Genomic DNA, 24,753 nt, shown 5'->3' with positions numbered 1-24,753 from the left:
ATCAAAGACATGTACTCCATACTTCCAGCAAAAACACCTTATATGAATGGAGAAGATACAATGCTTTCTCCCTAAGGTGGGGAACAAGGGCAGATATGCCTACTCTTTACCTGTCCATTAAACTTTGAAACATAGGCCCAAAGCAAAATAGTCTGGCAATAAAATGACACAATTAGGATAGGATTGGCAAGGTAGAAGCAAAATCTTTATATGTAGATGAAATGACCATCTACAGAGAAAATACTAAGAAATCTCTAGGAGCCCCTAGAACTTGTACTTGAATTTAGCAGGATTAGAAAACACAAGGTATATATACAAATTCAGATCTATGTACACTTGCTATAAATGAAGAATTGGATATTGAAATTTAAAAGTTATGTAGGAGTAGAAAGGACCTGGAAAAGTAAAAAGAAAAAGAAAAAAAAAAGAACAGTGTTGGAAGACGTTTAGTACCTAATTTTAAGCCTTCCTCTAAAGCTACAGTAATCAAGGCAGTGTTGGTGTAAGGAAAGACATAGATCATTGGAATAAAACAGAATCTAGAAATAGAACCACACATATATGGTCCACTGAGTTTTGAAAGATTATTTAACGTTAGCATTTTATAGAATACAAACTCAATTCAAGAGCTGAGGAAAAGATAGTGTTTTCAGCAAATGGTACTAGAACACCTGGTATCCATATATAAAAAATTAACCTCAACTCTTTATTTCCATACATAAAAAGAACTTGAAAGGATCTATGAACCTAAATATGAAAGACTAAAACTATAAAACTTTAAGAAGAAATTATAAGGGAAAATGTTTATCAATTCAGGGTAGGCAAAAACTTCCTAGGATACAAAAAACATGATGTATAAAAGAAAAAAATTGATAAGTGAGATTCCATCAAAATTTAGAACTTTAAATGACATCATGAAAATGAAAAGTAGTCCTTAAACAGACCATATTTACAATGCATATAACCTATGAGCAGAATATATAAAGAACTCTTACAGCTCATTAATAGACAACCCAATTAAAAAGTAGACACAAGAAGATGATAAATAGCCAGTACAGCACAAGGAAAGGCGTGCAACACTAGAATCAGAAAAATACTAATCAGTACAATAACAAGACTGAATTATACACTCATTAGGGAGATGAAGTTCAAAGTTTTAAAAGCCTTGTCATGACTTCTTCTTTTTGTTGGATTCTCCCCTTTTGCGTTTAATTTTTCAGACCCCAATGTATTCATTGTGCTGGGTTTCCTGGGGTTGTGATCCTCATTGTCTTTTCCTAGGATATTGTCTAAAATTTTTGGAGTGCTGGTTTTGTATTCAAGAAGTTCCTGAGGTGCTCTTTGTCATGAAAGTATCTTATTTCTCCATCAATTTTGAAAGATAGTTTTGCAGAGTCCATCAATCTGGGTTGGAGGCTGTTTTCCTTTAGGGCTTGAAATGCATCACTCCAAGATCTTCTTGCCTTGAGGGTTTGCATTGAGAAGTCTGCTGTGATTCTGATGGGCTTTCCTTTGTATGTGATTTGTTTCTTTTCTCTCACTGCTTGTAGAATTTTGTTCTTTTGGGTTTCTGGAATCCTAACTATTATATGGCTATGTGTAGATTTTTTTTGATCAAGGCTAGCTGGAGTCCTATATGCCTCACTTATCTGTACGTCAAGTTCTTTTCCCCTCCTTGGGAAGTTTTCTGCCATCACTTCTGTGAACAGTTTTTTTTATGTCATCTGCACTCTCTCCTCTTTCTTCATTGACTCCAGTCAGTCTTATGTTATTCCTCTTTGCATCATCTAGCAGCTGCTGGATTGATTTCTCATGGTCCCTTACAATCTTAAAGCAATTTTTCTTTTCCTGGTCACTAATTGCAATCTTACCTTCTCTGTGTGAAATTCTGTCCTCACATTGGTTCATTGTGCTGCATAGACTTTCAATGGAGTTTTTAATCTCCTGGAAATCTGTTTGTGTCTGTTTTATGGATACATGTATATGTTTTATGGAACTTGTTTCCTATGTTGGGATTCCATCATGTTCCTCAGCTCCTCTATTTTTTTCATCTGTGTCCTCTCTAGATTTATTAATCATGTTTTGCACTATAGGCACAATCTCTGCTGTTATCTGAGTAATTATTTCTGATTTCATTTTTTCCAGATCCTCTTTTGTTGCCAGTTCAGGGAGTCCAGGTGGTTGAGTTTCAGATTGTTCCATTTCCTTTCCCTTTGGGGTTGCTGTAGGTGATCTGGAAGTCTGTTTTTGAGGCTTGTTTATGTGTCTTCTCAGTTCCATGAGGCAGTGGGGAGGATGCCGCTGGTGCCCATGCGGCTCACCTCCTCTGTCCTGGGAGCAGTGGAATCGCGTCCACCTTTCTTAAAAGGCAGCACAAATCCATCTCCATTTAAATCTCTGTGTGCTTTATGAACACTTCTGGGACTCACATCTGAGAACAAACTCTCTGAAGGAAGGCTCTTGTCTTGTTACTTCCCTCATTGCTAAGACAAAATACCCAATACTCACAAATTAGAGGAGGAGAGGTTTATTTTGGCTCACAGTTTGTAGGGGTTTCTGTCCATAGTCTAGAACAGCACTGTACAGGGCCATGATAGCAAAAAGCCATGCATGGCATGGTGGACAGGAAGCAGAGAGAACCACGCGAGGATACAGGAAGGGAGCTATTACCTTCCGGGTCAAGCCCACAGTGGCCTGCCTCTTCTGCAAGTCAGCTATTGCACTGCTATAATCCAGTCACATCTGAAGGTTCCCATCTGTGATTTCCTGAGGCTTTAGGGGGGCTCTAGATATAAACTATAACGACTTTCATCTTTCCTCTGACTTCTGGCTACATCCAAGCTGTAGCTGATCCACTCAAGCAAGTACCTTCACCAGATCTCTGTAGATTCTCATATCTTGCTCACATTTTTTTCTTTGTGTGTATGTTGGTCTTTATAATTACAATGTAATTGTAATCTGATTTTCTTCTAGAATAGAGGAGTAATCAACAAAAAAGAATCACTAAAAACAGGTAGGACAAATCAACCTCTTAGAATGATTGAAGCCTAATGCAACTCTCCAAAAGCCTCAGGTACCTTTTCATCAAGTTTGATATATATTACTAGTCCTGTATGAAATGGTTCATCAGGCTGGGGGTGGTGATGCATGCTTGTAATACCAGCATTCTGGGAATCTGAGATAGGAAGAACAATAATTCAAGCTCAGCCTGAGCAATTTAGCAACTTAGCAAGATCCTGTTTCAAAAAACAAACAAACAAACAAACAAAAAAAATGAAGTAAAATAAAAGGGCTGCAAATGTAGTTCAGTGTGAAGGCTGTGGAGTCAATCCCTAGTACTGCAAAAGAAAAAAAGAATCATCAGCTCTTTTTGCCCTCTTCTGTGGAAGCCTGCCTCCATCAGCTGGCAATATATTGTGTACTGTGTGTGCAACACTGGGCACGTTGCTTCATCTATTTTTTCAATGGAATCTCACTGCCATTTACCTGGTCATACAGCACAGAGCGAAAGAGTGCTCACTGGCCAGTGATAACTAATCAATGAAACTATAAAAATGACTAGAGGGCTGGAGATTTAGCTCAGTGGTTCCGCCACCTGCCTCGAAAGTGGAAGGTCCCAAGTTCAATCTCCGGTACCAAAAAAAAAAAAGACTAGAAATGGTGTGTGTCTACGCACCCCACTCCATCAGCTATTCTTGCTAAGAAAAATCAAGCCAGAATCAGATCATACCTCAGTTTAACTGTACTGGTTGACAGAAAATACAGGGCACAGAGGAAGATGTTAAACATACCACAGACAACAGTGAGAATCTGAAATGTGGGAAACCCTACAAGACAAACTTGGTAATCTGGAATAAATTACTAAGAAAAGAAAAAAAGGGATGAAGATGAGCCACTTTAGGGTCAAAAAGGGAAATAAAAGAAACCTTTGGGGAGGAAGGAAGTGGGAGGGCTAGGGGAAAGGATAGAAGGGAATGGGATTAATATGAGAAAATGGAAAAATAGGAACAAAATCTTTGTAAATAGGGAGGAATGGAGGGGTTGAAGGAAGGGCTGGGCAAGGGTGAAAAATAAGAACCAAGAGAGACTATGTAAAGGTGCAAATTTCCAATGATGAATGTCATTATATTGTATACCTAAAATGTACCAATGATTAGAATGAATAATCGATAATGTAAAATAGGAAGAAAAGGTCCAAAGGGGTAGGGGTAGTGGGAGGGGCAGGGAAAAGGAAAGAAGGGAAAGGAAAAATGATGAGAAATGGAAATAAAGTCTTTGTAAATAGGGAAGGGTGGAGGGCGTGAAGGGAGGGCTAGGAATGGGGAAAAAATAAGAACCAAGATGCATTATGTAAAGGTACAATTCCCAATGAGAAATGTAATTGTGTTGTATACCTACAATGTACCAATAAAAGAATTTAATATAAAAAAAAAAAAACACGAAAAAGAAACCTTTGGGGCCCACAGAAGAGATAAGCCTAAGCCACTGCCTGCAGCTCACTTTTGTTTTATTAAACCAGAAGTTTTATTAAACCAGAGGCTGTTCACTCTCGCCATAGTTTTTTTATTTTTATTTTTTAAATTGTCCTTTTTCCAGTTGAGGTAACAGAGTTCAGAGCAGTGTATTTTAAGGCTATAATCAGGCTCTGTCATCTGTAACTTGCAATTCTAACTTCCCTTTGGAACTTGCATAACACAATTTTGAAATCATTTCAAAAGCCAGTCAAACCTAGAGCTGGCTCTTTGGTCTGTGTGCTCAACTCCATTCTGTGCCAGGTCTGGGCCAAACACTAAAATTCTTAACTAGACTTAAGTGAGAGCTGACAGCATTTTTTTTTTCTTTCTCCCTCAAATTTTATTTTGGGATCCAGGGGAGCCAGGTTGAAAAAATTCAGATTCCTCAACACTACATTACATCCCAATGAGCAGGACCAGTGGTTACGATTGTGTCCGAGACCCTCTCCATCTCCAGGTCTTCTTCAGTTAATCTGACTCTTCATGTTGCTTTGCTTACATGGAGAAGCCTATAGAAGACTTGATGTTATTTTAAACTTTGATTTCCATCTGCCTAACAGCGTGATGTCTTGCTTTCAATGGGTTACTCTACACGAATCTTGTGTTAAGAATGGAACAAAGGAGTGATGCAGGGAGATGACACGCAAATGGTCTCAAAGAGTCATTTTGTTTTAAACATGTGTTAGGAGTTTGAACTTGACAGTCTTGAAAAAGCCAAGTTCAAAAGGGAGAATTACAGGAACTGTTTGCCTTCAGTTCAAATGCCTTACTCTTACAATGCAGCACATTATGTGTTATGTGGGTATTATCTGAGGGTATGCATATTACTGTTACTGTTTTTTAAGGACAGGTTCTCACTAAGTTGCCCAAGCTGGCCTCAAACTCATTATCTTCCTGCCTCAGCCTCCCAAGTAGCTGCGATTACAGGCATGTACCAACCACCATACCCAGCTGTAGATTAAATTTGAGATCAAGACCATATGCTTTTTATCATTACCTAAAAAAGTGCCTGGCTCCTGGCAGAATTCAATATGATCTAATTAGTGAACATATGAATAACACACAAATAGCTCTGAGGGTGCTGTGTTTTAGGATGTGGAAATAATAAATATGATTTAGATGGTCAAAGTAGGACACATATTTTTCCTGTCATTTAAATGGATTTATTTTTAAAACCACAGGAACTTCCAATGTTAATGAAATAACTATTTCCCCTGAATAGCACCATGACTGAGATAGAGCAATGAGATAAGTAACTAAGAGGTCCTCTCAAATATGGTTAAAGGGAAGAGAAACAGCAGTTTTTTCAGCAACCACAAAGAAGAAAAGTAAAACATTGGCCTGGACTTCCTCCTGCAAGTGAAGTCTCGGACTGTGCTTGGGCCTTGTCCTTTCTGGGTAACAAGAGAAAATGGGTGCCACCTCTGCACTCAAACTGGATGATCTTCCCCAGGCAGGTACGCAGATTAGGCAAGTGTGGCAGTGTGGCGACCACAGCCACATGTCCACAGCACTTTCCTAGCATTTTCATGCCATGTGCTTCTGTTGTGCTTGTTCCCAGTTTCAGCATCCACCTACTTCAGGCAGCAAGGCAAAGCAAACCACAAGCAGGAACCTCTTTGGTAAAAAACCTTATCCCTCTCTCTGAGATATTAGGTCTTAGACAAGGGCTAGCTAAGGATTCTGCTAAAGAGAACTGCCAGTGATTTCCTGTTGCTGATAGTTGTCTTTTATGGATTTTTCTTCATAATCTAAAGATCTGCAGCATGAAATGACCTCAAAAATCATGTAGTAAAATTTTCTCATTTTAAAAATAATAAAATTATCACATAGAGTTCAGTTTACATTAGGGCTCACTCGGTGTTGTACATCCTCTTTGGACGAATACACAATGACATGTGTCCTTCACAGTAGTATTTTCCCTGCCCTAAAAATCCTTTGTGCTCTGCTCATTCGTCTCACTCTCCCTCCTGGCTCCTGGCAACCACTGACCTTTTCGCAGTCTCTAGTTTGGGTGATTAGGATGGTCTTAAATTCACCTACTAACAAATCACACTCTGGTGGGTTGGTAATGGGAAAGCCTATGCATATATGGGTGTGAGGATGTATGGATATTTCTGTATCATCCTCTTCATTTTGCTGGGAAACTAAAAATGCCTTTAAAGTCTTTTTAAAAAAAAAAAAGACAAAACTGAGAGGGTGATTTGGCCAAGATCACAGAGCTGGTTCACAGCAGGTCAAAATTAAAACTCAGAGGCCTTTTGGTGTTGAGATGTGTATATCAGGTAATGAGTGCTACCTTATATCCTGTAATAACAGGGAGACGTTAAATACTTAATGAGCATCTGTGGTATGCTATTTCTTAGAAATATAGGCAAGAAATAGAGTTGGGGGGATCCCCTCTTGGTCCAACTGAGTCATCTGCTCATATGAGCAGCAGAGAAGTAGTATCTTACTTTCTCATCGCTGGGTCAAAATACCTGACCCTCTCAATTTAAAGGAGGAAAGGGTTTAGTTCACTATAAAGGTTTCAGTCCATAGTCGACTCCCACCAAGGCAGGGCACCATGGTGCACGGGCCTGGCAGAAGAGAAACAGCTTATGGCATGGCAGGCAAGAAGCAACAAGCAGTGAGCCTCCCTTTCCCTTTTTATTTCATTCAGGATACAAACATATTGGTTGGGGCCACCCACACCCAGGGTGGGCCTTCCTTTTATTCACACCCAGAACTATGCTTGCTAAACCAATCAGTGAACTAACCCAATTATCACATATCTATGATCCAGTAAAACACATTCATATCCAGGCACCTCCCAGAAGTCCCACATATGAGCACACAAGGCTTTGGGAGACATCTAAATATAAGCTATAACAAGTAGGGCACATGCAGACATTTACATCTGAGTTCTGTTTTCACCAGTTCCCCTCTCCTTAATTTGCCAGCTCATGTACATTTTTGTTGATGCTGGACTCTGCTTGGAAGACTTTTCCATTGTCAATTGCTCCTCACTCCTGATGGAGAAGATTGTTACATCTGTGAAGCTTTTCTGGGCAGAGAACCCCTCCCCACATTTCTGAAGGCTGAGTACTTGCAAATAACTCATATGATATAACTGGTAGATATCTTTACATACTAGCCCTCTGGGTAGCCTGTGAGTTCTATCAGAGCAGGACTGGGTCTTAAACAACTTTGTATTTCCAGACCCAAATTCTGTGATGATGGTCTCATTCAGGGTACACATTCAAAAGAGTTTGTGGAAAGGATAATCACCTAATGTTTCTTTTTTTCCCAGTGTAGAGTCTGAGACTAAAAAATATTATAAAACTAAAATAATTATGACTCCTACAATAAAACAGTTGATAGCATATGTTGAATAGTCTAGATTTAAGAGTTCTGGTAGGGCTGGTTGTGGTGACACATGCTTGCAATCCCAGCACTCAGAAGCCTGAGGCAGAAGGATTGAGAGTTCAAGGCCAGCCAGGGCTACATAGGAAGACTATCTAAAAAGGAAATTCTGGTAAGACACAAACTGTACATCATGAAGGTATAAAAACACTTTTTTCCTTTACAAAAAAAGTCAATAATATTATAAATCTTCGTTTTTTAAAAAACCTGGTAATAATCATTTAGGTTGGTTGTAGTAATAACAATGACAATGATTTGCTTTAAAAATAAAACATCCCAGGGGCTGGGATGTAACTCAGTGGTAGAATAATTGCCTAGCACGTGTGAGGCTCTAGGTTCAAATTCCATTGCTGAAAAAACAAAAAAACAAACAAAAAAAATCTTTATAAAATATATAAAGAAAAATTCGGTACTAACTCACGTGTGCTCAAGTGGAATAATTCTTTTTTCGTCTTTTTTTGTTGTTGTTTTTTGAGACAGGGTCTTACTATGCAGTTCAGACTCGTGTTGAACTCACTATGGAGCCCAGGCTGGCCTATAACTCAGTGATCCTCCTCCATCAGCCTCCCAAGTCCTGGGATAAAGGTGTGCCCCACCATGCCTGGCTCTCAAGTGGAATAATTCTGAATGGTTATAGGGTCATGAACTGTGAAAAGGTAGAAGGAACAGATTTTGCTAAATACAAAACTGAATAGTAAGCTATTTTGCAAGTTGTAAACACCTAATTGGTTTAAAGAGATAAAATGAACTTCGACACATTGAACAAAGACAGGTAAGCTGTTTTTTCCTAGCATGTATACAACACACAGCATTATTAGAACTAACGAGGTTAAAAAGAAATCCTTTTTAGAGCATCCTTTTATTCCACTTTACAGATTCCTGTGAATCACATTTTCCCCAAACATTTCCCCAAATATTGAATATATTTGATGGATTCATTTGTTTTACTTTGTAAGTAAATGACAGAAACATAAATGTACATATACTTAAAAAGAGGCTATCCTACATGATACCCCAGAATTTAATAACTGTATGGGTTTCTTTGTTGATGGTCTCTCTAGAGGGAGACCTGGAACCCCGGAAAGCACCGACTTTTAAAGAAAGAAAAGGAGACAGCCTGGGGGACGAACAGCAGTGTAATTCCTCTGGCACTATTCAACAATCACAAAGGAAAGAAGCAAGGGTTTTATACACGTAGAAAAGCAGCTTAGTTATTCTGGCCATTGTTTTTCTGATTTTAACCTCTGATGATAACCAGTGACTTTAAGTGACTCATAAAAGCTACAGGATTTATACATGTGTGTCCTATTTATTTCACTTAAGAGTATGGCCTCAATGTGCATCCACTTAGCTAAAAATGTCTCTAATTTCTCATTTTTTATGGCTGAGTACTACTCCATTTTATTAAAAAACCACATTTTCTTTATCCAGTTTCCAGTTGATGGGCAATTGGGCTGTTTCCAAGTTTTAGCTATTACAAACTGTGCTACTATGAACATGGGTGCACATATATCACTGTGGTATGATTCTTTTAATTTTGGGGGGGGAAGATCCCCAGCAGTGGAATAGCGGGGTCAAATGGGACTTCCAGTCCTAGTTCTTTGAGGTATCTCCATACTAATTTCCACAGTGGTTGCACCAGTCTACACTCCCACCAGCAGTGGAGCAGGGTTCCTCTTTCCCCACAGCCCCACCAGCATTTGTTATTGGTTGATTTCATGATAACAGTCATTCTTTCTGGAGTGAAGTGGAATCTTAGTGTTGTTTTCATTTGCATCTCTCGAATGACCAGTGATGGTGAGCATTTTTTCATATGTTTATTTGCAATTTCTACTTCTTTTTTTGAGAAATGTCTGTTCATTTCAGATGCCCATTTTCAGATTGGGTCTTTAAATTTGGGAGGTCTGATCTTTTTAAGTTCTTTATAGATTCGAGATAGTAGACCTTTGTCTGAGGAAGAGCAGGTGAAGATTTTTTCCCACATTGTGGGTTGTCTCTTCACACTGCTGGTGGTTTCTCTTGCTGTGCAGAAGCCTTTTAATAAGAAGAGATCACACTTGTTGATTGTTTGTGCTAGTTCACGGGCAACTGAGGTTTTGTTCATAAAATCTTTTCCTACACCGATGTCTTCAAGGGTTCTATCTAACCTCTGTTCCAGCTGGTTCAGAGTTTCTATTTTAATATTTAGATCTTTAATCCATTTTGATTTTAGTTTAGTGCATGGCGGGAGATATAGGTCCAGTTTTAATCTTTGGCAAGTCGAAGCCCAATTTTTCCAGCACCATTTATTAAAGATGCTATCTTTCCTCCAGTGAGGGTGTTTGGCTCCTTTATCAAAGATGAGATGGCTGAGTGTGTCTAGCATTGTTTCTGCATCTTCTAATCTGTCCCACTGGTCCTCAGGTCTGTTTCTTTGCCAGTACCATGCTGTTTTTATCACAGTAGCTTTGTAGTAGAGTTGCAGGTTGGGGATTGTGACACCCCCTGCCATGTCTCTGTTACCTAGACTTGCTTTCGCTATTCTGGGTCTCTTCTTGTTCCAAATGAATTTTTGGATTGCTTTCTCAAGGTCCATGAAGTGTGCTGCTGGGATCTCAATTGGAATTGCATTAAATCTATATAGCAGTTTTGGAAGTATGGCCATTTTCACTCTATTAATCCTTCCTACCCAGGAGCAGGGGATGTCTGTCCATTTTCTGATATCATCTTCAATCTCTCTTTTCAGAGTGCCATACTATTCAGAGAAGAGGTCTTTGATTTCTTTCGTTAGGATGATTCCTAGGTATTTCAGTTTTTTGGATGCTATTGTGAAAGGAATTATTTGCTCTGGTGTGAGAAACTGAAAGTTTCTCAATAAGGACTAAATAAATAAGGACTAAATGTATAATGGGTAATGTGAAATAGGAAGAAAAGGGGCAAAGGGGAAGGAAGTGGGAGGGCTAGGGGAAAGGATAGAAGGGAATGAGATTAATATGAGAAAATGGAAAAATAGGAACAAAATCTTTGTAAATAGGGAGGACTGGAGGGGTTGAAGGGAGGGCTGGGCAAGGGTGAAAAATAAGAACCAAGAGAGACTATGTAAAGGTGCAAATTTCCAATGATGAATGTCATTATATTGTATACCTAAAATGTACCAATGATTAGAATGAATAACCGATAATGCAAAATAGGAAGAAAAGGTCCAAAGGGGTAGGGGTAGTGGGAGGGGCAGGGGAAAGGAAAGAAGGGAAAGGAAAAATGCTGAGAAATGGAAAAAATGGAAATAAAGTCTTTGTAAATAGGGAAGGGTGGAGGGCATGAAGGTAGGGCTAGGAATGGGGAAAAAATAAGAACCAAGATGCATTATGTAAAGGTACAATTCCCAATGAGAAATGTAACTGTGTTGTATACCTACAATGTACCAATAAAAGAATTTAAAAAAAAAAAAAAAAGCTACAGGAGAATTCACAAGTCCCCTGTTTACATTCACCAATCCCATACATCAAAGAGCACACTGCAGCCCTCTTCTTATCAGATAGTATCAAGAGACCAGGATGATTTCAGCCAAAATCAAGCCCACCGGCCTACCATAAACATCACAGATGTGCATAATGAGTGGTATCTCTCTTACCACCGGTAGAGTCATTGGGTCCCAGTCCTCTGATCCCGGAAAATGCTAAATAAGAAAACTAGGAAAACCTGTTTTTCTCCTGTGAGACTTTTACAAGGTCTCAAAGTTTTCTGGCATTCTTTTAACAAACAGGCTTGTGGAATTTCCCAGAAACGACTTAATTCTCTTAGTTAACAAACTTCTTGTGATCTATTCTTACACCTAGATCGCTCAATTCCACCATTTCCCACATTTCTTGACTATTTCAACTATATGTAAAAAAAAAATTACAGTAGACATACGTTTATGCAAATTAAGGCATGTTAATTACATCTGTTTTTGATTTTTTTGTTGTCGTTTTTTGGTACTGGGGATCGAACTCTAGGCGGGCCACAGAACCACTGAGCTAAATCTCTGGCCTACAATCTGTTTTTGAAAGTTAGTTTCTTATAAAATCTTCATTTAGAAAACACTGTGCTCAGGCTTAACATTTTAACAGTCACATTGGTTTGTTAGGTTTAGCTGTCTTTTCTTTAGTCACCTTAAAGATTAAACATAAAGCAATGAAGAATGTAGATCTATTTAAGATATATAAATACTTATAATAATGATAATTTGAATCATTTGGCCTTCAAAAAAATTGCTTGAAAAAGCCAATCACCTTCACTGGCGGTAAGTATGATCATGTTCAAGGCTGGAATATTTTACTCTGACTTTGGTTGCAGATTGTACTTCTGTGGCTGGAAAAAATTTTCTTCAATAGCATTGACTAGTTCGTCCAGTTCCTTCTTCAGCTGCTCAGGATCACTGAAAAATAAAGGGGAAAAAATCCAGAGGAATGGATTATTCTAGAGCACAGTTTAAATGCTTTCCCAATTAACCAAGTGACACTGAAATTTAACCTCGAGAAGAGGACAAAATCAGAAAAAAATAGAACTCCAATGACTTATCCATGGGAATGCATTTGTTGACTTAGGCAAAATAAAACAAAAAAAAAACAAACAAAAAACCCCCATGAGCAAAAAGTATTACTTTCCCTAAAGGTTTTCCCAACTTCCCATTATAAACAAAATTATCCCTGTTCTTCTCATAAGGGTTTGTTTTTTTTTCTCAGAATGATTTTTAAGGAAACACAATTTCTGGCCTTGCATCCCCAAAAGAGCTACAATGCTTCCACCTAATAACAGAAAAAGCTTTCTTGATTCTAAATGCCTTTAAAACCTGCTGAGCTTTCACCATCAATGTCTGTGTGAAGTCCTGAGTCTGCCAAGTTATGACTGTTTTTGCTGAGGTTTGTCCTCAAGCTGTCAAAAGCTGAGCTACCTGTCTAGAATGCACATAGCTGGGAAGCTCCTCACAGGTCTGGGCGGTCAAACACCAGCATTTTACCTTTATTGATCAACCTCCAGAACAAAACTGCCACAACTATGTAAAGCATAAAGGTAAATCTAGGGAAATTCATCCCTCTAAGAAAAACAAGTTTTTAAGGATATAGGAAACATTCATTTATATGCAAAAATTAGAAAGTAAATAATAGATAAAATTGACTTGCAGCTGACCAGGTTACTAGTGTGAGTTACTATAAATACCTAAAGCTTAACATTAGAAAAACTAAATCCATCATACTTTCCATTACTTCATGCACAGCCATCTGCAAAGTTTATATGCAGAGTTTATTTGAATGGGAATGACAAGCCTTGTAATTAGTTAAGATCATTTTCACACTGCAATAGCAGAGTACAATCAGAGCAACCAATTTTGTTACAGATATTAATTCTGGGTCTGTTACACACTATCTCTGTGCCCTTGGGCAAGTGGCCTAGCCTCCTTGATTCCTCATCTGTAAAATTGGGATAGACTTTCCCCTCTCAAAAGAGTTGCTGTACCCAAGGGAGTTACTGAGATATATATATAGAACTTAGCACAGAACCTGGCACAAAGACTTCAATAAATCTGATTAGTTATTGTAATTATTTTTTGTATTTATTGTACTGTATTTATTATAATTATAATTATTTTTATCCCTATTGGCAACATACCAGTGGACCCTCGAGTTATGACCAGCCTGACATATAAATAATTTAGGTTATGATCAGTAGTTTAGGTTTTTTTTTTGGTACCGGGGATCAAACTTGGGACCTTGCACTTGTGAGGCAGTCACTGGAACCACTGAGCTAAATCCCCAGGCCCAGTAGTTTAGTTTTAATGAACAAAGTCTTGAGTTATGACCCAAATGCCGGCTGCTTGTGTTTCCAGATGGTCTCAGATACAGATTTAACCCTTAAAGAGTTCTGGAAGGAACATTACAACGTTCTTTCCTGTGTGGGGTTAACTGAGAAATCCTGGGCCAGTGTCTCTGTAAGGACACTGAGATCTGCCTGTATACAGAAGACAGGCTTTGAAGGCTGTGTAGAGGAGCCTGAGCTTCAACTGACCAACTTGAGTTACAACCAGCCCTTGGGAATGAATTGAGTTTGTAAATCAAGGGTCCACTGTATACAGAAATTATGCTTATAAAAACTTATTGATTATACTAGTCTCTTTTCCTTTTCTATACTTGTGCTTTGAAGTAAATAACAGTTCTCCATAATTATTTTTAAAAAACCTTCAAACTAAAAATTCAGAGAATTTATTATCAACTTTATTTATTAATCAAGTTTGGCTTTTAACTATGGCACATATGCATATTGATTCCTTTTTATATATTGGTCGATTTAACGTTTTTGACACTGTGCTTCTTATGTGCAGAAAGAAAATCAGTACTACTGTATGTGGTTTAGTGATGCGATCATTCCTAAAATGAAAGTTTTGTCTTACTCTTCCCCATTTTAATCACTAAAATGTTCCTTTTTTTTTGTACTGGGGATTGAGCTCGGGACCTTGCACTTGCGCGGCAGGCGCCAGAACCACTGAGCTAAATCCCCAGCCCTAAAATGTTCCATTTTTAAATTAAATTGTGAGAATATTTTTTAACATCTTAAAAAACAATAGGACACACTCACCAGTTTAGAAATTCTTGTTTTGGAGGTCTAAATCTAGGTGGATTATTTTATGAAAACATATAGCAAAGTATTATACGTAATTAGATGCTTTTTTTCCCTATTCATCATGAAAAACCATATAAGCTACATAAGAACTAAATACAATGCAGGACCCTCAGTTTGATTCTAGATTGGAAGAAAAGAGCTATTTGGGGGATTTTCAGGCAATCTGGAATTTCCATCAATTTCCCCAGTTTCTCAAATTCTAATCTTGGTATGGTTGGGAAGTATTCTGTAATCTGATTAATCTTTATAATTAGTTGACTTTAAATGAAGGAGATTTTTTAGACGATCTGGATGGGTCAGGTTCTGAATGGCATTAATAGCAGAACTGAGGTTGTCCTGAATAATTTCACCTGTGCCCTGCAACTGCATTCCTGGCCTGAGAACTCCAGCCTGCTTTCCGGACAGCCTGACTTATGGACCTCAGACTTGCAGCCAGCCAGCACCACAATCACAGCCAATCCCGTGAATAAACCTCTTAGTATATACAATCCACTGGCTGTTTCTCTGTTGGAACCCTGCCTTGATACAGCTATTGTTTAATAGGACTGGGGTAACAAGGGAGTGTCCTTGATCCTAGCTGACGCATAGCAGTATTTAGTAGTGAGGTATTATGGAGACTGCACTTACTTTCAAGTAAGTTAGGGGAAAAATACATATTTTTTGAGAGCAAATACTGCAAAATGTTAGCCATGACTGAGTATAAGTTGGGGCCAGCAAATAATGCCTCATGATCTGTTTTTACAAATAAAATTTTATTGGGATACAACTACATCCATTCCTTTATGTATATGACTGCTTTTGCACTACAACTGCAGAGCTGTGTATTTTCAGCAGAAACCACATGGCCTGCAAACCCTACGATATTTACTCCCTGGCTCCTTACAGAAAAAATATTGTCAACCCATGGGGTGAAGGGTAGGTGGGTTCATTGCATTACTATTTTAATATTTCAACAAGTTTGAAATTTTCTAAAATAAAAGGCTGGACAAAACTAAAGATATCTCCTCCAACAAAAATACTTTCAAACAGCAGGACTTATATTTGCAAAAGATTTTCTGTTCTAAATGAATGGTAGGTTGTGGAATTCTAGTTATAAATTAAATCCACAATATAAAATATATTAATAACCTTTAAGTTTATCATAGTCATGGCTTTAACACTGTTGGACGGTAGGTATGTGATATCCTAAGCCAGGACATTGTACGCATCAGCCAACCTTGAACCTAATACTCTACTTAATAGATGGAAGCAACATTTCAATAAATGCAATACAAGGACAATTTTTCAAAGTTTTTTTCAGCAATATATAGACAAACATTTGAATCGAATATTCACTCAATAAGCTGTGTGAAAAATTTAAATGGCATAGAGCTTTAAACTCAGTGTTATTATTATAAAGAAAAGTTTTATGAAATATTAGATACATTTCATGGCATATTAGAAAGAAAAGACAAAGATACAGAGAAAATATACTTAAGTTGGACTGATGTACATTTGTTTTTCAAAGAATGATATACAGAAATATAAAAATACTAAGTGAGAATGCCTATGGAAAGCCACACTCAACATGTAACGAATAGCTGATCATTTAACCATATGGAAACTTTGGTACTTCACAGTACTACAATAAACTATTGGTAATACATAATTCTTAGAAAATGAGCTGTTTATGTGTTTATTTACTGGTTGAGCTTTTGCCCAAAAAATTTAAATTTAAAAACTGACACTTGATTCAGTGTTTGGAATAATTTGGACATCAAACTCTGTATTTTTCTACTGTAAACTTTATGAAATGTAAATACTGATCATGCATAGTCAATAAAAATTAGTATTCAAATTGAGATATGCTGTCAGCATATATGTAGAAAGGATTCTGAGGATTAGAAATCTTTTTTTTGTAAAATATCTCATTAATAATTTTTTATAATTTTGAAACACGTCATGGTACTATTTTGGATACACTATATTAAGTTAAATAAATACTGAAATTAATTTCACCTGTTTGTTTTCCCTTTTTAAAAATGAGTTTAGTAGAAAATTTTAAGTCGCATATATGGCTTTTGATTTCTATTGGACACCTTTTGAAGACATGATCCTGATTCTCAGCATATCTTAAGGGAGTGCCAGTTAGCTCAGTGTCCAACAGGTATGCAGTATCACATTTAAATGAGATAGAGACAGGCACTGTGGGTGTGAAAGTTCAAAACGTTATGACGGTAGAAGGTGACCAACTCAAACTTTTTGCCAAGGGCACAAAAACAGGACCCTGAAGCTACCAGCCCATCTGCTCTTTTTGGTGGCAAAGATTCTTCCTGATGTAGCTCTTTGTCCTCCCTGGGACCTGGCTCAGACCTGTGTAGATATCAAGGGTGTTTATATGCCAGGCATTTTAACTTATTTTATCAGCGACATGGGAAAGCTCCAGGTGGAAAGGAGAAAAATTCACTGGTACAAGTTACCAAACAAAATACTCAGAGAAAAAGGGAAGTTTTTTAATTATTACTGGAATGAGGACTATACTTTTCCCATACAAAGACAGGTAGAAGTAAGAAAGAATTAAGTACTCTCCCCTAGATGCTCATGCAACTGTTAATTTTACAACACTGACACAGTTTCCAATTGAACTATACACTAGAAAGATGAAAACTTGCACTCAGCACTTGAACACAGCGAAGTAGGAAGTCTGGGGAATGAAAGTCACACCAGCTGCTGTCCCATCTCACCTGTTTCCAGGAGGGGCACACAGCTCTGCGTAGTACTTGATTTTGGGCTCTGTCCCGCTGGTCCGCATGGTGGCCACGCCTCCGTTAGCAAAGGTAAAGGTAATCATTTGGCTGCTCTTACTAGTAGGAAGCACCTAGGAATTAATTTACACATGTCATATCTTTAAATGGTAACATAAACTGTTCTGGCCTAATATTCCTCCAGGATAAGGAAATAAAAAATGTCAGACAAATATAATGGTAAGACAATAACAATTTTTTTTTTTTGGTACCAGGGATCTAACTTGGTACCAGGGATCTAACTCGGAACCTTGTGCTTTCAAGGCAGGCAGCGGAACCACTGAGCTAAATCCCTGGCCCAAGACAATGGAGATCAGAAAATGTACTCCATATGAATGAAATACTAAATGGTGATACTAATTTATGAACATCAAGTAACTCCATAAACGGGCTTTTTTTAAATCTCCCTAGATATTAAAGCTACTAAAGTTATAGTCAAATTAAACACATCATTCCACAAGAAACCGGTTTCAACAAATAATGCACTACACACACACACACAAAATTTTTTTGTTTATTTCTTTCAGACAGGGTCTCACTATGTAGATCAGGCTGGCCTTGAATTTACCAGCAATTTTCCTGCCTCAGCGTCCAGGATGCTGTGGATTGCAGGCAAGTGCCAACATATCCAGCTCAAAATTTTTTTTTGATCATATCTCATTGTTGCACAATGAAATTTAGCTCCAAAAAGTCCATAAGGAGTTTGTTTTTTAAATATAAAACTTCTGGTAAGTGTAGATATATTTATAGTTGATAGTTTCCAATTTCCACCAAAAAAACCTCCACTCCACTAAAATTATGGGTTGAAATATTTTCACAAGAATAAACACAAGGGCAAAGAGGAAAAGAGGATGTATCAGTTAATAGGGTTTCTGGGCAAACATGGAAGTCAGAACAGACGGAGCTGCAGAACTGGTGAGATGTGACTCGTGGCAATAGATCTAAGGGCCTGAGCAGGAGCCAGAGACCGGAAACCGCTGGAGTCCCATGCTGCAGAATCCGGCCATGGTAAGGAACGGAAGGCAGCAGATACACAAAGGGCTGTGTGCGGCAGGGGTAACACACAGGCTCTGTTGGAAAGATCCGGACCGCAGCCTACAGAGTCAGGGAACCAGCTCGGCTCCATCTCTACCGAGCTGCTTAATTCTCCAAAGACTGAGCCAGAGGCACCGCGGAGGGCGGAGCAGGGAGAACAGTGGGACGGCCCCACCCTGTCCCCACACATTTCCAGGGCGGTGGCACCCCAGCTTCTAGACCTCAGCTAGGTTCAGGATTTTCTGGAGCAATCTAACAGCCCCAAATGAGGGTCCCCTGTAAGACACTAACTTGTTACCCAATATCCCTGGAGTGAAGTAGGTTACTTGACTCACACATATACAGAGACCAGCCAATCAAAGTCTGCAAAGGAAGCTGGGCATGGTGCCTCACGCCTGCAATCCTCGCACTTTAGAAGGCTAAGGCAGGAGGATTTGAAGTTCAAGCCCATTTTGGGCAACTTAGCAAGTCTCTATCCCATAATTTTAAAAATTTTAAAAGGGTTGGGGATGTAGGTCTTGAGGATGTAGGTTGGTGCGAAGGTCTTCAGTTCAATCCTCAGTACTGCCAAACAACAATAACAAACCAAAATCGAAGTATCTAAAGGATAATTAGGGATGGCCAGCCTCCTGGGAAAACACTGGATAAATGGCAAAATCCAAAACTAAGAGAGAAAAAGATTTCTCTATTTTTTTCAGACAGGACTGAACTGTGTTGCCCAAACTGGCTTTGAACTGGTGATCCTTTCGCCTCAGCCTCCTGTGTGCTAGGATTACAGTCATAAGATTTATATTTAAAGGTACAACTAATATCTTAGAGAGATAGGGCACTATTTTGAATGACTTCATAAAAGCTGCAACAGTCAACAGAAACACTGAAAATTAGTTGAAGAGATCTCCTCAAAAGTAGAAGACAGAGATGGACAACAGGAAAGAAAAACATAAAATAACAAAAGTACAGCGTCAGTCTTGGAAAGCCGGCCTCTACCTAGGGGATCTTCAAAAAAGGAAAGTTATTTAAAAACTCAACCAGCCCCCTTCCTTGACGTATAATCAAGAAAACTCAGAATTAAATGACTCATAGGCCAAACAAGGCCCACAAAGTACCCAGAAAAGTGAATAAAAAGAGACATAGACCATTGCACATCACTGTGAAATCTTAGAACATGAAGTTAAAATTCCTAAAACCTTCCCAGACAGAAAAAAACAGTTGCAAGGAAGTGACTAAGTGTGACATTCACGTCCCTGTACACACATACAGCAGGCTCAACTGTTTGCTGAAGGAAAGAACAAGTGGATATTCCATGAACTACTTGAGACTGAACAATAATGGAGCCATGCTTTCAAAACTGAGTCAATAAAGTGAGAGGGCAGAATGAGACAACTTCAGACTTAAATGGCTCTAAAAATTTACCTCTCATTCACTTTTTCTCAGGAAGCAATTAGAGAATGTGATGTAGGAAAATAAATACAGAAAAAGGAAGCCATGAGGTCAGGAGCAAGGGTCACAACTCTCACAAAGGGCATTTCTAGGATGACAGCTATGTATCCAAGCCAGAGAACAGTTGGCAAATGGAATTGCAGAAGAGCTGGATCCAGGACCATGTGGATACTCTACTGAGAGGTACTTGAAAGATTTGGGAAGAACTGGTGATAGCTACATTTTTAATCAAATTAGGGATGTCTAGTTGAAAATATACCACTTAGCCATGCAGGCTACAATAATTAGTCACAACAAAAGCTCAGATTGTGTGAGGGCAGAGACAGGGAGTATTGAATATAGGAAGTATAAGAATGAAATACTTATAGTTTATTAATTAATTAATTTTCCATGATAGAAAATTAATCATCTCTAAACCTTGATAAGCAAAAAAAAAAAAAATCACCATATGAGCACATTATTGAGAAGTTTTGTCGTGAACACGTGTAGAAACAATTGTGAGGGTGTGGTTGTCTCAGAATGGCAACAGATACGTCATAACTTCCCTTTTTTTTCCCTGTACTGGAAATCGAACTCAGGACTTTGCGCTTGTCAGGCAGGCGAGGCACCACTGAGCTAAATCCCCGGCCCTGTCATAACCCTTTTAATACTATTTATTTCTCAAAAATATATTGCGAGAAGATGAAAATAAAAATACAACATAGTAAATATAAAAGAAGATCTAACATTTCATAAAGGCAGTACTACTCTCCTCCTCACCCCTTGCTATAGTTAGCAATAATTTTTCTGCCACCTTTGGCCCAAGTAGAGGATCCACACCATGTATAGAATGCAAACTCATGGTTTACAGCTAGCAGCTAACATTGAGAGAATAATGTCATGAACTACAGAGTAAGCAGTGGTTCTCAAAGGGTAGACCAGTTTCAGCATCCGGGCACCTGGAAACTTGTTAGAAAGTAAATTCTTGGTCCCCACCGCACACCTACTCAGTCAGAAACTCCAGGGTGGGCTGTAGCACTCTGAGTGTTGACCAGCCCTCTCCGTGACTCTGATGCAGCTGACAAGAGAAAGGGATAGAAAGGGAAAGCCGGATCCAGAGTTACAAGACCCAAATTCTCTGGGACCATTGTCATGGTTTATATCTAGGTGGCCCCTTAAAGCCTCATGAACTCATAGGTGGGGCTTTGGGGAGGTGAATGGATAACAAGAGTGTGAGTTTGTAGTTAAATGTGATGTTGAGAGGTGAGCCCTGGTTGGTGGAGGTGGGTCACTGGGGGCGTGGCCTGAAGGTTGCACCTCCCTCACTCCTCCCTTGATCTCTTTTTGCTTCCTGCCTGCCACATGGTGAGGCCTTTCTCCCTGCCAGGCCCCTCTGCTATGTTGCCTGCCTTGGAGCCAGCTGAATATGGACTGAAACCTCTACAAACTGAGAGCCAAAATAAATCTGTCCTCTTTTAATTTGCAGGTGTTGGGTATTGTGCCTGAGCAATGAGAAAATACTAAGACAACCACCACCAAATGGGTATGTGGTCACAGACAGGTTCTGCATTTCTGTGTTAACTTCCTTATGTGTTAAGGGATCGCATGGGCTAAGATGACTAATAAGGCTCCGTTTAGTTCTAGCCTATGATACTTAATTTCCCATTTATTTTATAGCTTATTTATCATCATGCTTAAATACCTAAAATCAGCTTCAACTAATTATATGATTGAATAAGTGAATCCACTCAAATTATAAAAAACTTAAATAGAAAAGAGTTCAGCTTTCAGAAACAAGGATTACTTACAGCTTTTTTATCAGCCTGGCTATCATCATAGCCAGTTGTAAGGTCCCGGATGGCAGAAATTTCAAATTTGCCACAAGCTTTTGGATAATTATTCTTCCCATCATAGTTTCTCAGGTTTTCAAATAATTTTTTAATGGTGTCTTGATCATGGCAGATAAAATATGAAGCTTTGGTAATGTGGTAGCCATACCTATCAAAAAATAGAAATGTGTGCAAAATGAGCAATAAATAAGTCTGCAGAGCATGCACAGGATATATCAACTAGTATGTTCTAAACAAATAACCATCACTAGCTTTGAAAGAATAACTTCGCATTAAAAAAGAGGTCCAACAGTCCACCCCCAGGATCACCAAATGACTAATTGGCCTTCAGTCTGTATGTGTAAATTAAATTTTTATTGGAACAAAGCCACTTCATGTGCATTATTTTGTATGCTGTCTGTTTCTGTTTTGTACCATACTGGTAGGGTTCGATACTTGCTACAAAGACTGAATGGATGCAGTATGAATATATTTAATCATTTTTTTCTTTTTTGGACATAGGATATCTAAAATCCTATTCTTTAATCAGCCATTTCCACAACATTCTCACTTACTAAGAAGTAATGCACCCGGAAATGGTAATTACTAATAAGTAATTAAATATCAAATGGAAAAGATGATCATATTTTTCATAAGAAACAAAGTTCATCACCCAAGCAAAAGCATTAGAATGAATATTAGTGTGTCATGCACATGAGGATAATAAAAATTTTTTAAATATTACTTTAATCAAATAGAATCAATAGAAACTTACTCCACATAGATGGCCTTTAGCTGCTGAGACAAAGATAAATTCTTGGCTGCTAGAAAGCTAGCCAGCTCTGCACTTATGACAGCCGCACTGACTCCGTCTTTGTCCAGAACAAAAGGACAGCACATGTATCCTGCAGAAATACAGGTCATACACATACCTTTCGGAGTGGATTCCTTTCCTACACAGCAGCAGGTATATGCGTGCACGCACCCTGACTGTCGCACATTAGGAGTGGTACAGTATTGAGCATATGCATGGTTCTCACTAACCATCCAATGTTTAAGTGGTTAGCCCAGTGCCTAGAATGAAGCAGGCCTTCAAGAAGTACGTGTTGAAGAACCCAGGAGGAAGTTTTTCCCTCCTGGCTAAAGGATACTCATTAACTATGGAGATTCATTCCAAGTCCCTCCAACTCATATAAAATTGGTTCCAATTACTTTAATCCATATTAGTGTCTTTCTTCTCTGGAACAGATGGTTCTGGATAGTTACATGATTCATCTCAGCACCTGGCCTCTATGCTTTCTTGTGGTTACTTAGAGCGATCTATATAAGCAGCTATAGGTCAAGATCAGTGTCATCCATTTCTTCCAGAGTCACAAAGTAACAGATATACAATTAATAGTTAAGAAACAATGTAAAATTTTTAAAAGTAAAAAACCTATGAAAAGATAATTCTGCCAAATCTGTTAACAAAAAAGCAAAAACTGAGCTTTTCCACTTCATTCAATTAGTTAAACAAATGATATGTATGTGTCTGTGCTGCAGGCAGTATACAGATGAACATAAAGTTAAGGCACAATAGTTTTTACTAAGCTGTTTTTACCAAGTTAACAGTTAAACGATTTCTGGGGCAAACATTTGGATTTCATATACCTATCTATAGCTAGCTCTTTTTTCTGCTCATACAGTGACAGTTTAGGACAAGGGGTTTTCAGCTTTTCTGGCTGGAATTGGGCAGTCCTTTCATGTGACCATGACCTTGATGAGAGCATCACAGCTGTGCCTTCTCCCCCAGTGCAGACTTAGCAAAGACCCTCCTTAGCACCCTTGGAGTGGATGGACCCTTTCAGGTTTGGATCTTTAACACCACAGTTGAAGAAACATCACAGCTCGCCCGAAGTGTGACTTCTCAAGCTGCTAGCAGCCCCGTGCAAGTGTCACTGTCTTTAGTCATCTGTGGGTGGCCTAATTTTCACAAGATGTCCCCTTTCATTGAAAAAAATATGAGATGCCAGTTTTGGAGTAGGACAGTTCAACACTCAAGCCCCCAAAATAGAAAAGTAAAGTAAACTGTGTGCTCTTGTTTCACTGTGGATCGGTTGGACTCGATCTAAGCCTTTTTCTCATTTATTTGTATCCTATATATTAACCGATTCTGATCCTCATTGTCACTTCTTACCAATTGCTTCTTCAAATGCAAATAAGACAGTCTTTCCCTGGTCTATGAGCTGTTTGGCTCTGTTTCCCATCCACTTAAATCCAGTTAATGTTTCCTACAGGGATAATGCAAAAGAAAAAGCAATGCCTTAGGTCTTCTATAAAGCAAAAGAAAGGAAAATGTGCAAGTCTCAAGAAGATCTTACCTCAAAATGAAACCCCTCCTTTAAGGCAATGGCCCGCAAGATTTTGGAGGAGACGGTGCTGGACAGCATGTATGTATCTTTGAGGGCACTGTGACCTTGGTTCTTTTCTTTCCAAGAAGTAAAGAGCCACCAGCCCAAGAGGGCCCCTAGCTCATTGCCTGAAAACACTCTCCATTCACCACTGAAAGAAATACAACCCATTCGTTTCATTTGAAGTGATCTTCAGGAAGGCATCGGGAATAGGACAACTAAGCATACAAGGCTCATCGTACTTTCTGTAAGACTGTTCTTGTCTTGCCTTTACAGAATTGGCCAGAAATACAGCTGTCACTGTATAAACATATAAGCAGCAACCATGTACTGGGCAGTTTGCCTAGACATACATCTATCTGCCTTTCAATTTTGTGTAAAACGAGCATATCAGATATGATATGGAATGCTTTAATTTTAATCTTTGGCAAAGGTCAAATGTTTTAAAACATTTGTTCCTAAGTACAAACTCTATGATTCAAACTTGTCTTGGCCATTGTGCCAATACCCCACTGGTATTCCTCTCTGTCCATCCACCTAATCCAGCGTATCTTTGAATATCCAGGTCCTTAGCCAGCAAACACTGAACTGCAAAGCCAGCACCAAGCAAAGAGCATTGCCCTTGTTAGGCATTGAGACATTATTTATATTAAAATCCATTATAACATGAGGAAGGATCACAAAAAGTACTTTCAATTCCAGATACTCATTGGGTTGATTTGCTCTACATTATGCTTGCCAG

The 24,753-nt window shown here is 38.6% G+C and overlaps 1 protein-coding gene across 2 annotated transcripts in view; it reads right to left on the bottom strand.

Moving 5' to 3' along the window:
• Positions 1 to 8,759: 8,759 nt before the first annotated feature.
• Positions 8,760 to 24,753, bottom strand: part of Pgm2 (phosphoglucomutase 2) — a 34,025-nt gene continuing 18,031 nt past the window's right edge. For both annotated transcript variants that reach the window (XM_004867682.4, XM_004867683.4), the window contains 6 exons: positions 23,982 to 24,162; positions 23,798 to 23,891; positions 22,397 to 22,526; positions 21,601 to 21,790; positions 17,279 to 17,412; positions 8,760 to 12,315 (listed from right to left, as the gene is read on the bottom strand). In XM_004867682.4, coding sequence (XP_004867739.2) covers positions 12,213 to 12,315; positions 17,279 to 17,412; positions 21,601 to 21,790; positions 22,397 to 22,526; positions 23,798 to 23,891; positions 23,982 to 24,162 — 832 coding nt within the window. In that variant the 3' untranslated portion in view covers positions 8,760 to 12,212. The remainder of the gene's footprint in view (positions 12,316 to 17,278; positions 17,413 to 21,600; positions 21,791 to 22,396; positions 22,527 to 23,797; positions 23,892 to 23,981; positions 24,163 to 24,753) is intronic.

This window comes from Heterocephalus glaber, unplaced genomic scaffold, assembly GCF_053883595.1.
Source record: "Heterocephalus glaber isolate CG9 unplaced genomic scaffold, H.glaber_assembly_v1.0 deba00001509, whole genome shotgun sequence".
In the NCBI taxonomy this organism is placed as follows: domain Eukaryota; kingdom Metazoa; phylum Chordata; class Mammalia; order Rodentia; family Bathyergidae; genus Heterocephalus; species Heterocephalus glaber.
This window is presented reverse-complemented; position numbering and strand designations above follow the sequence as displayed.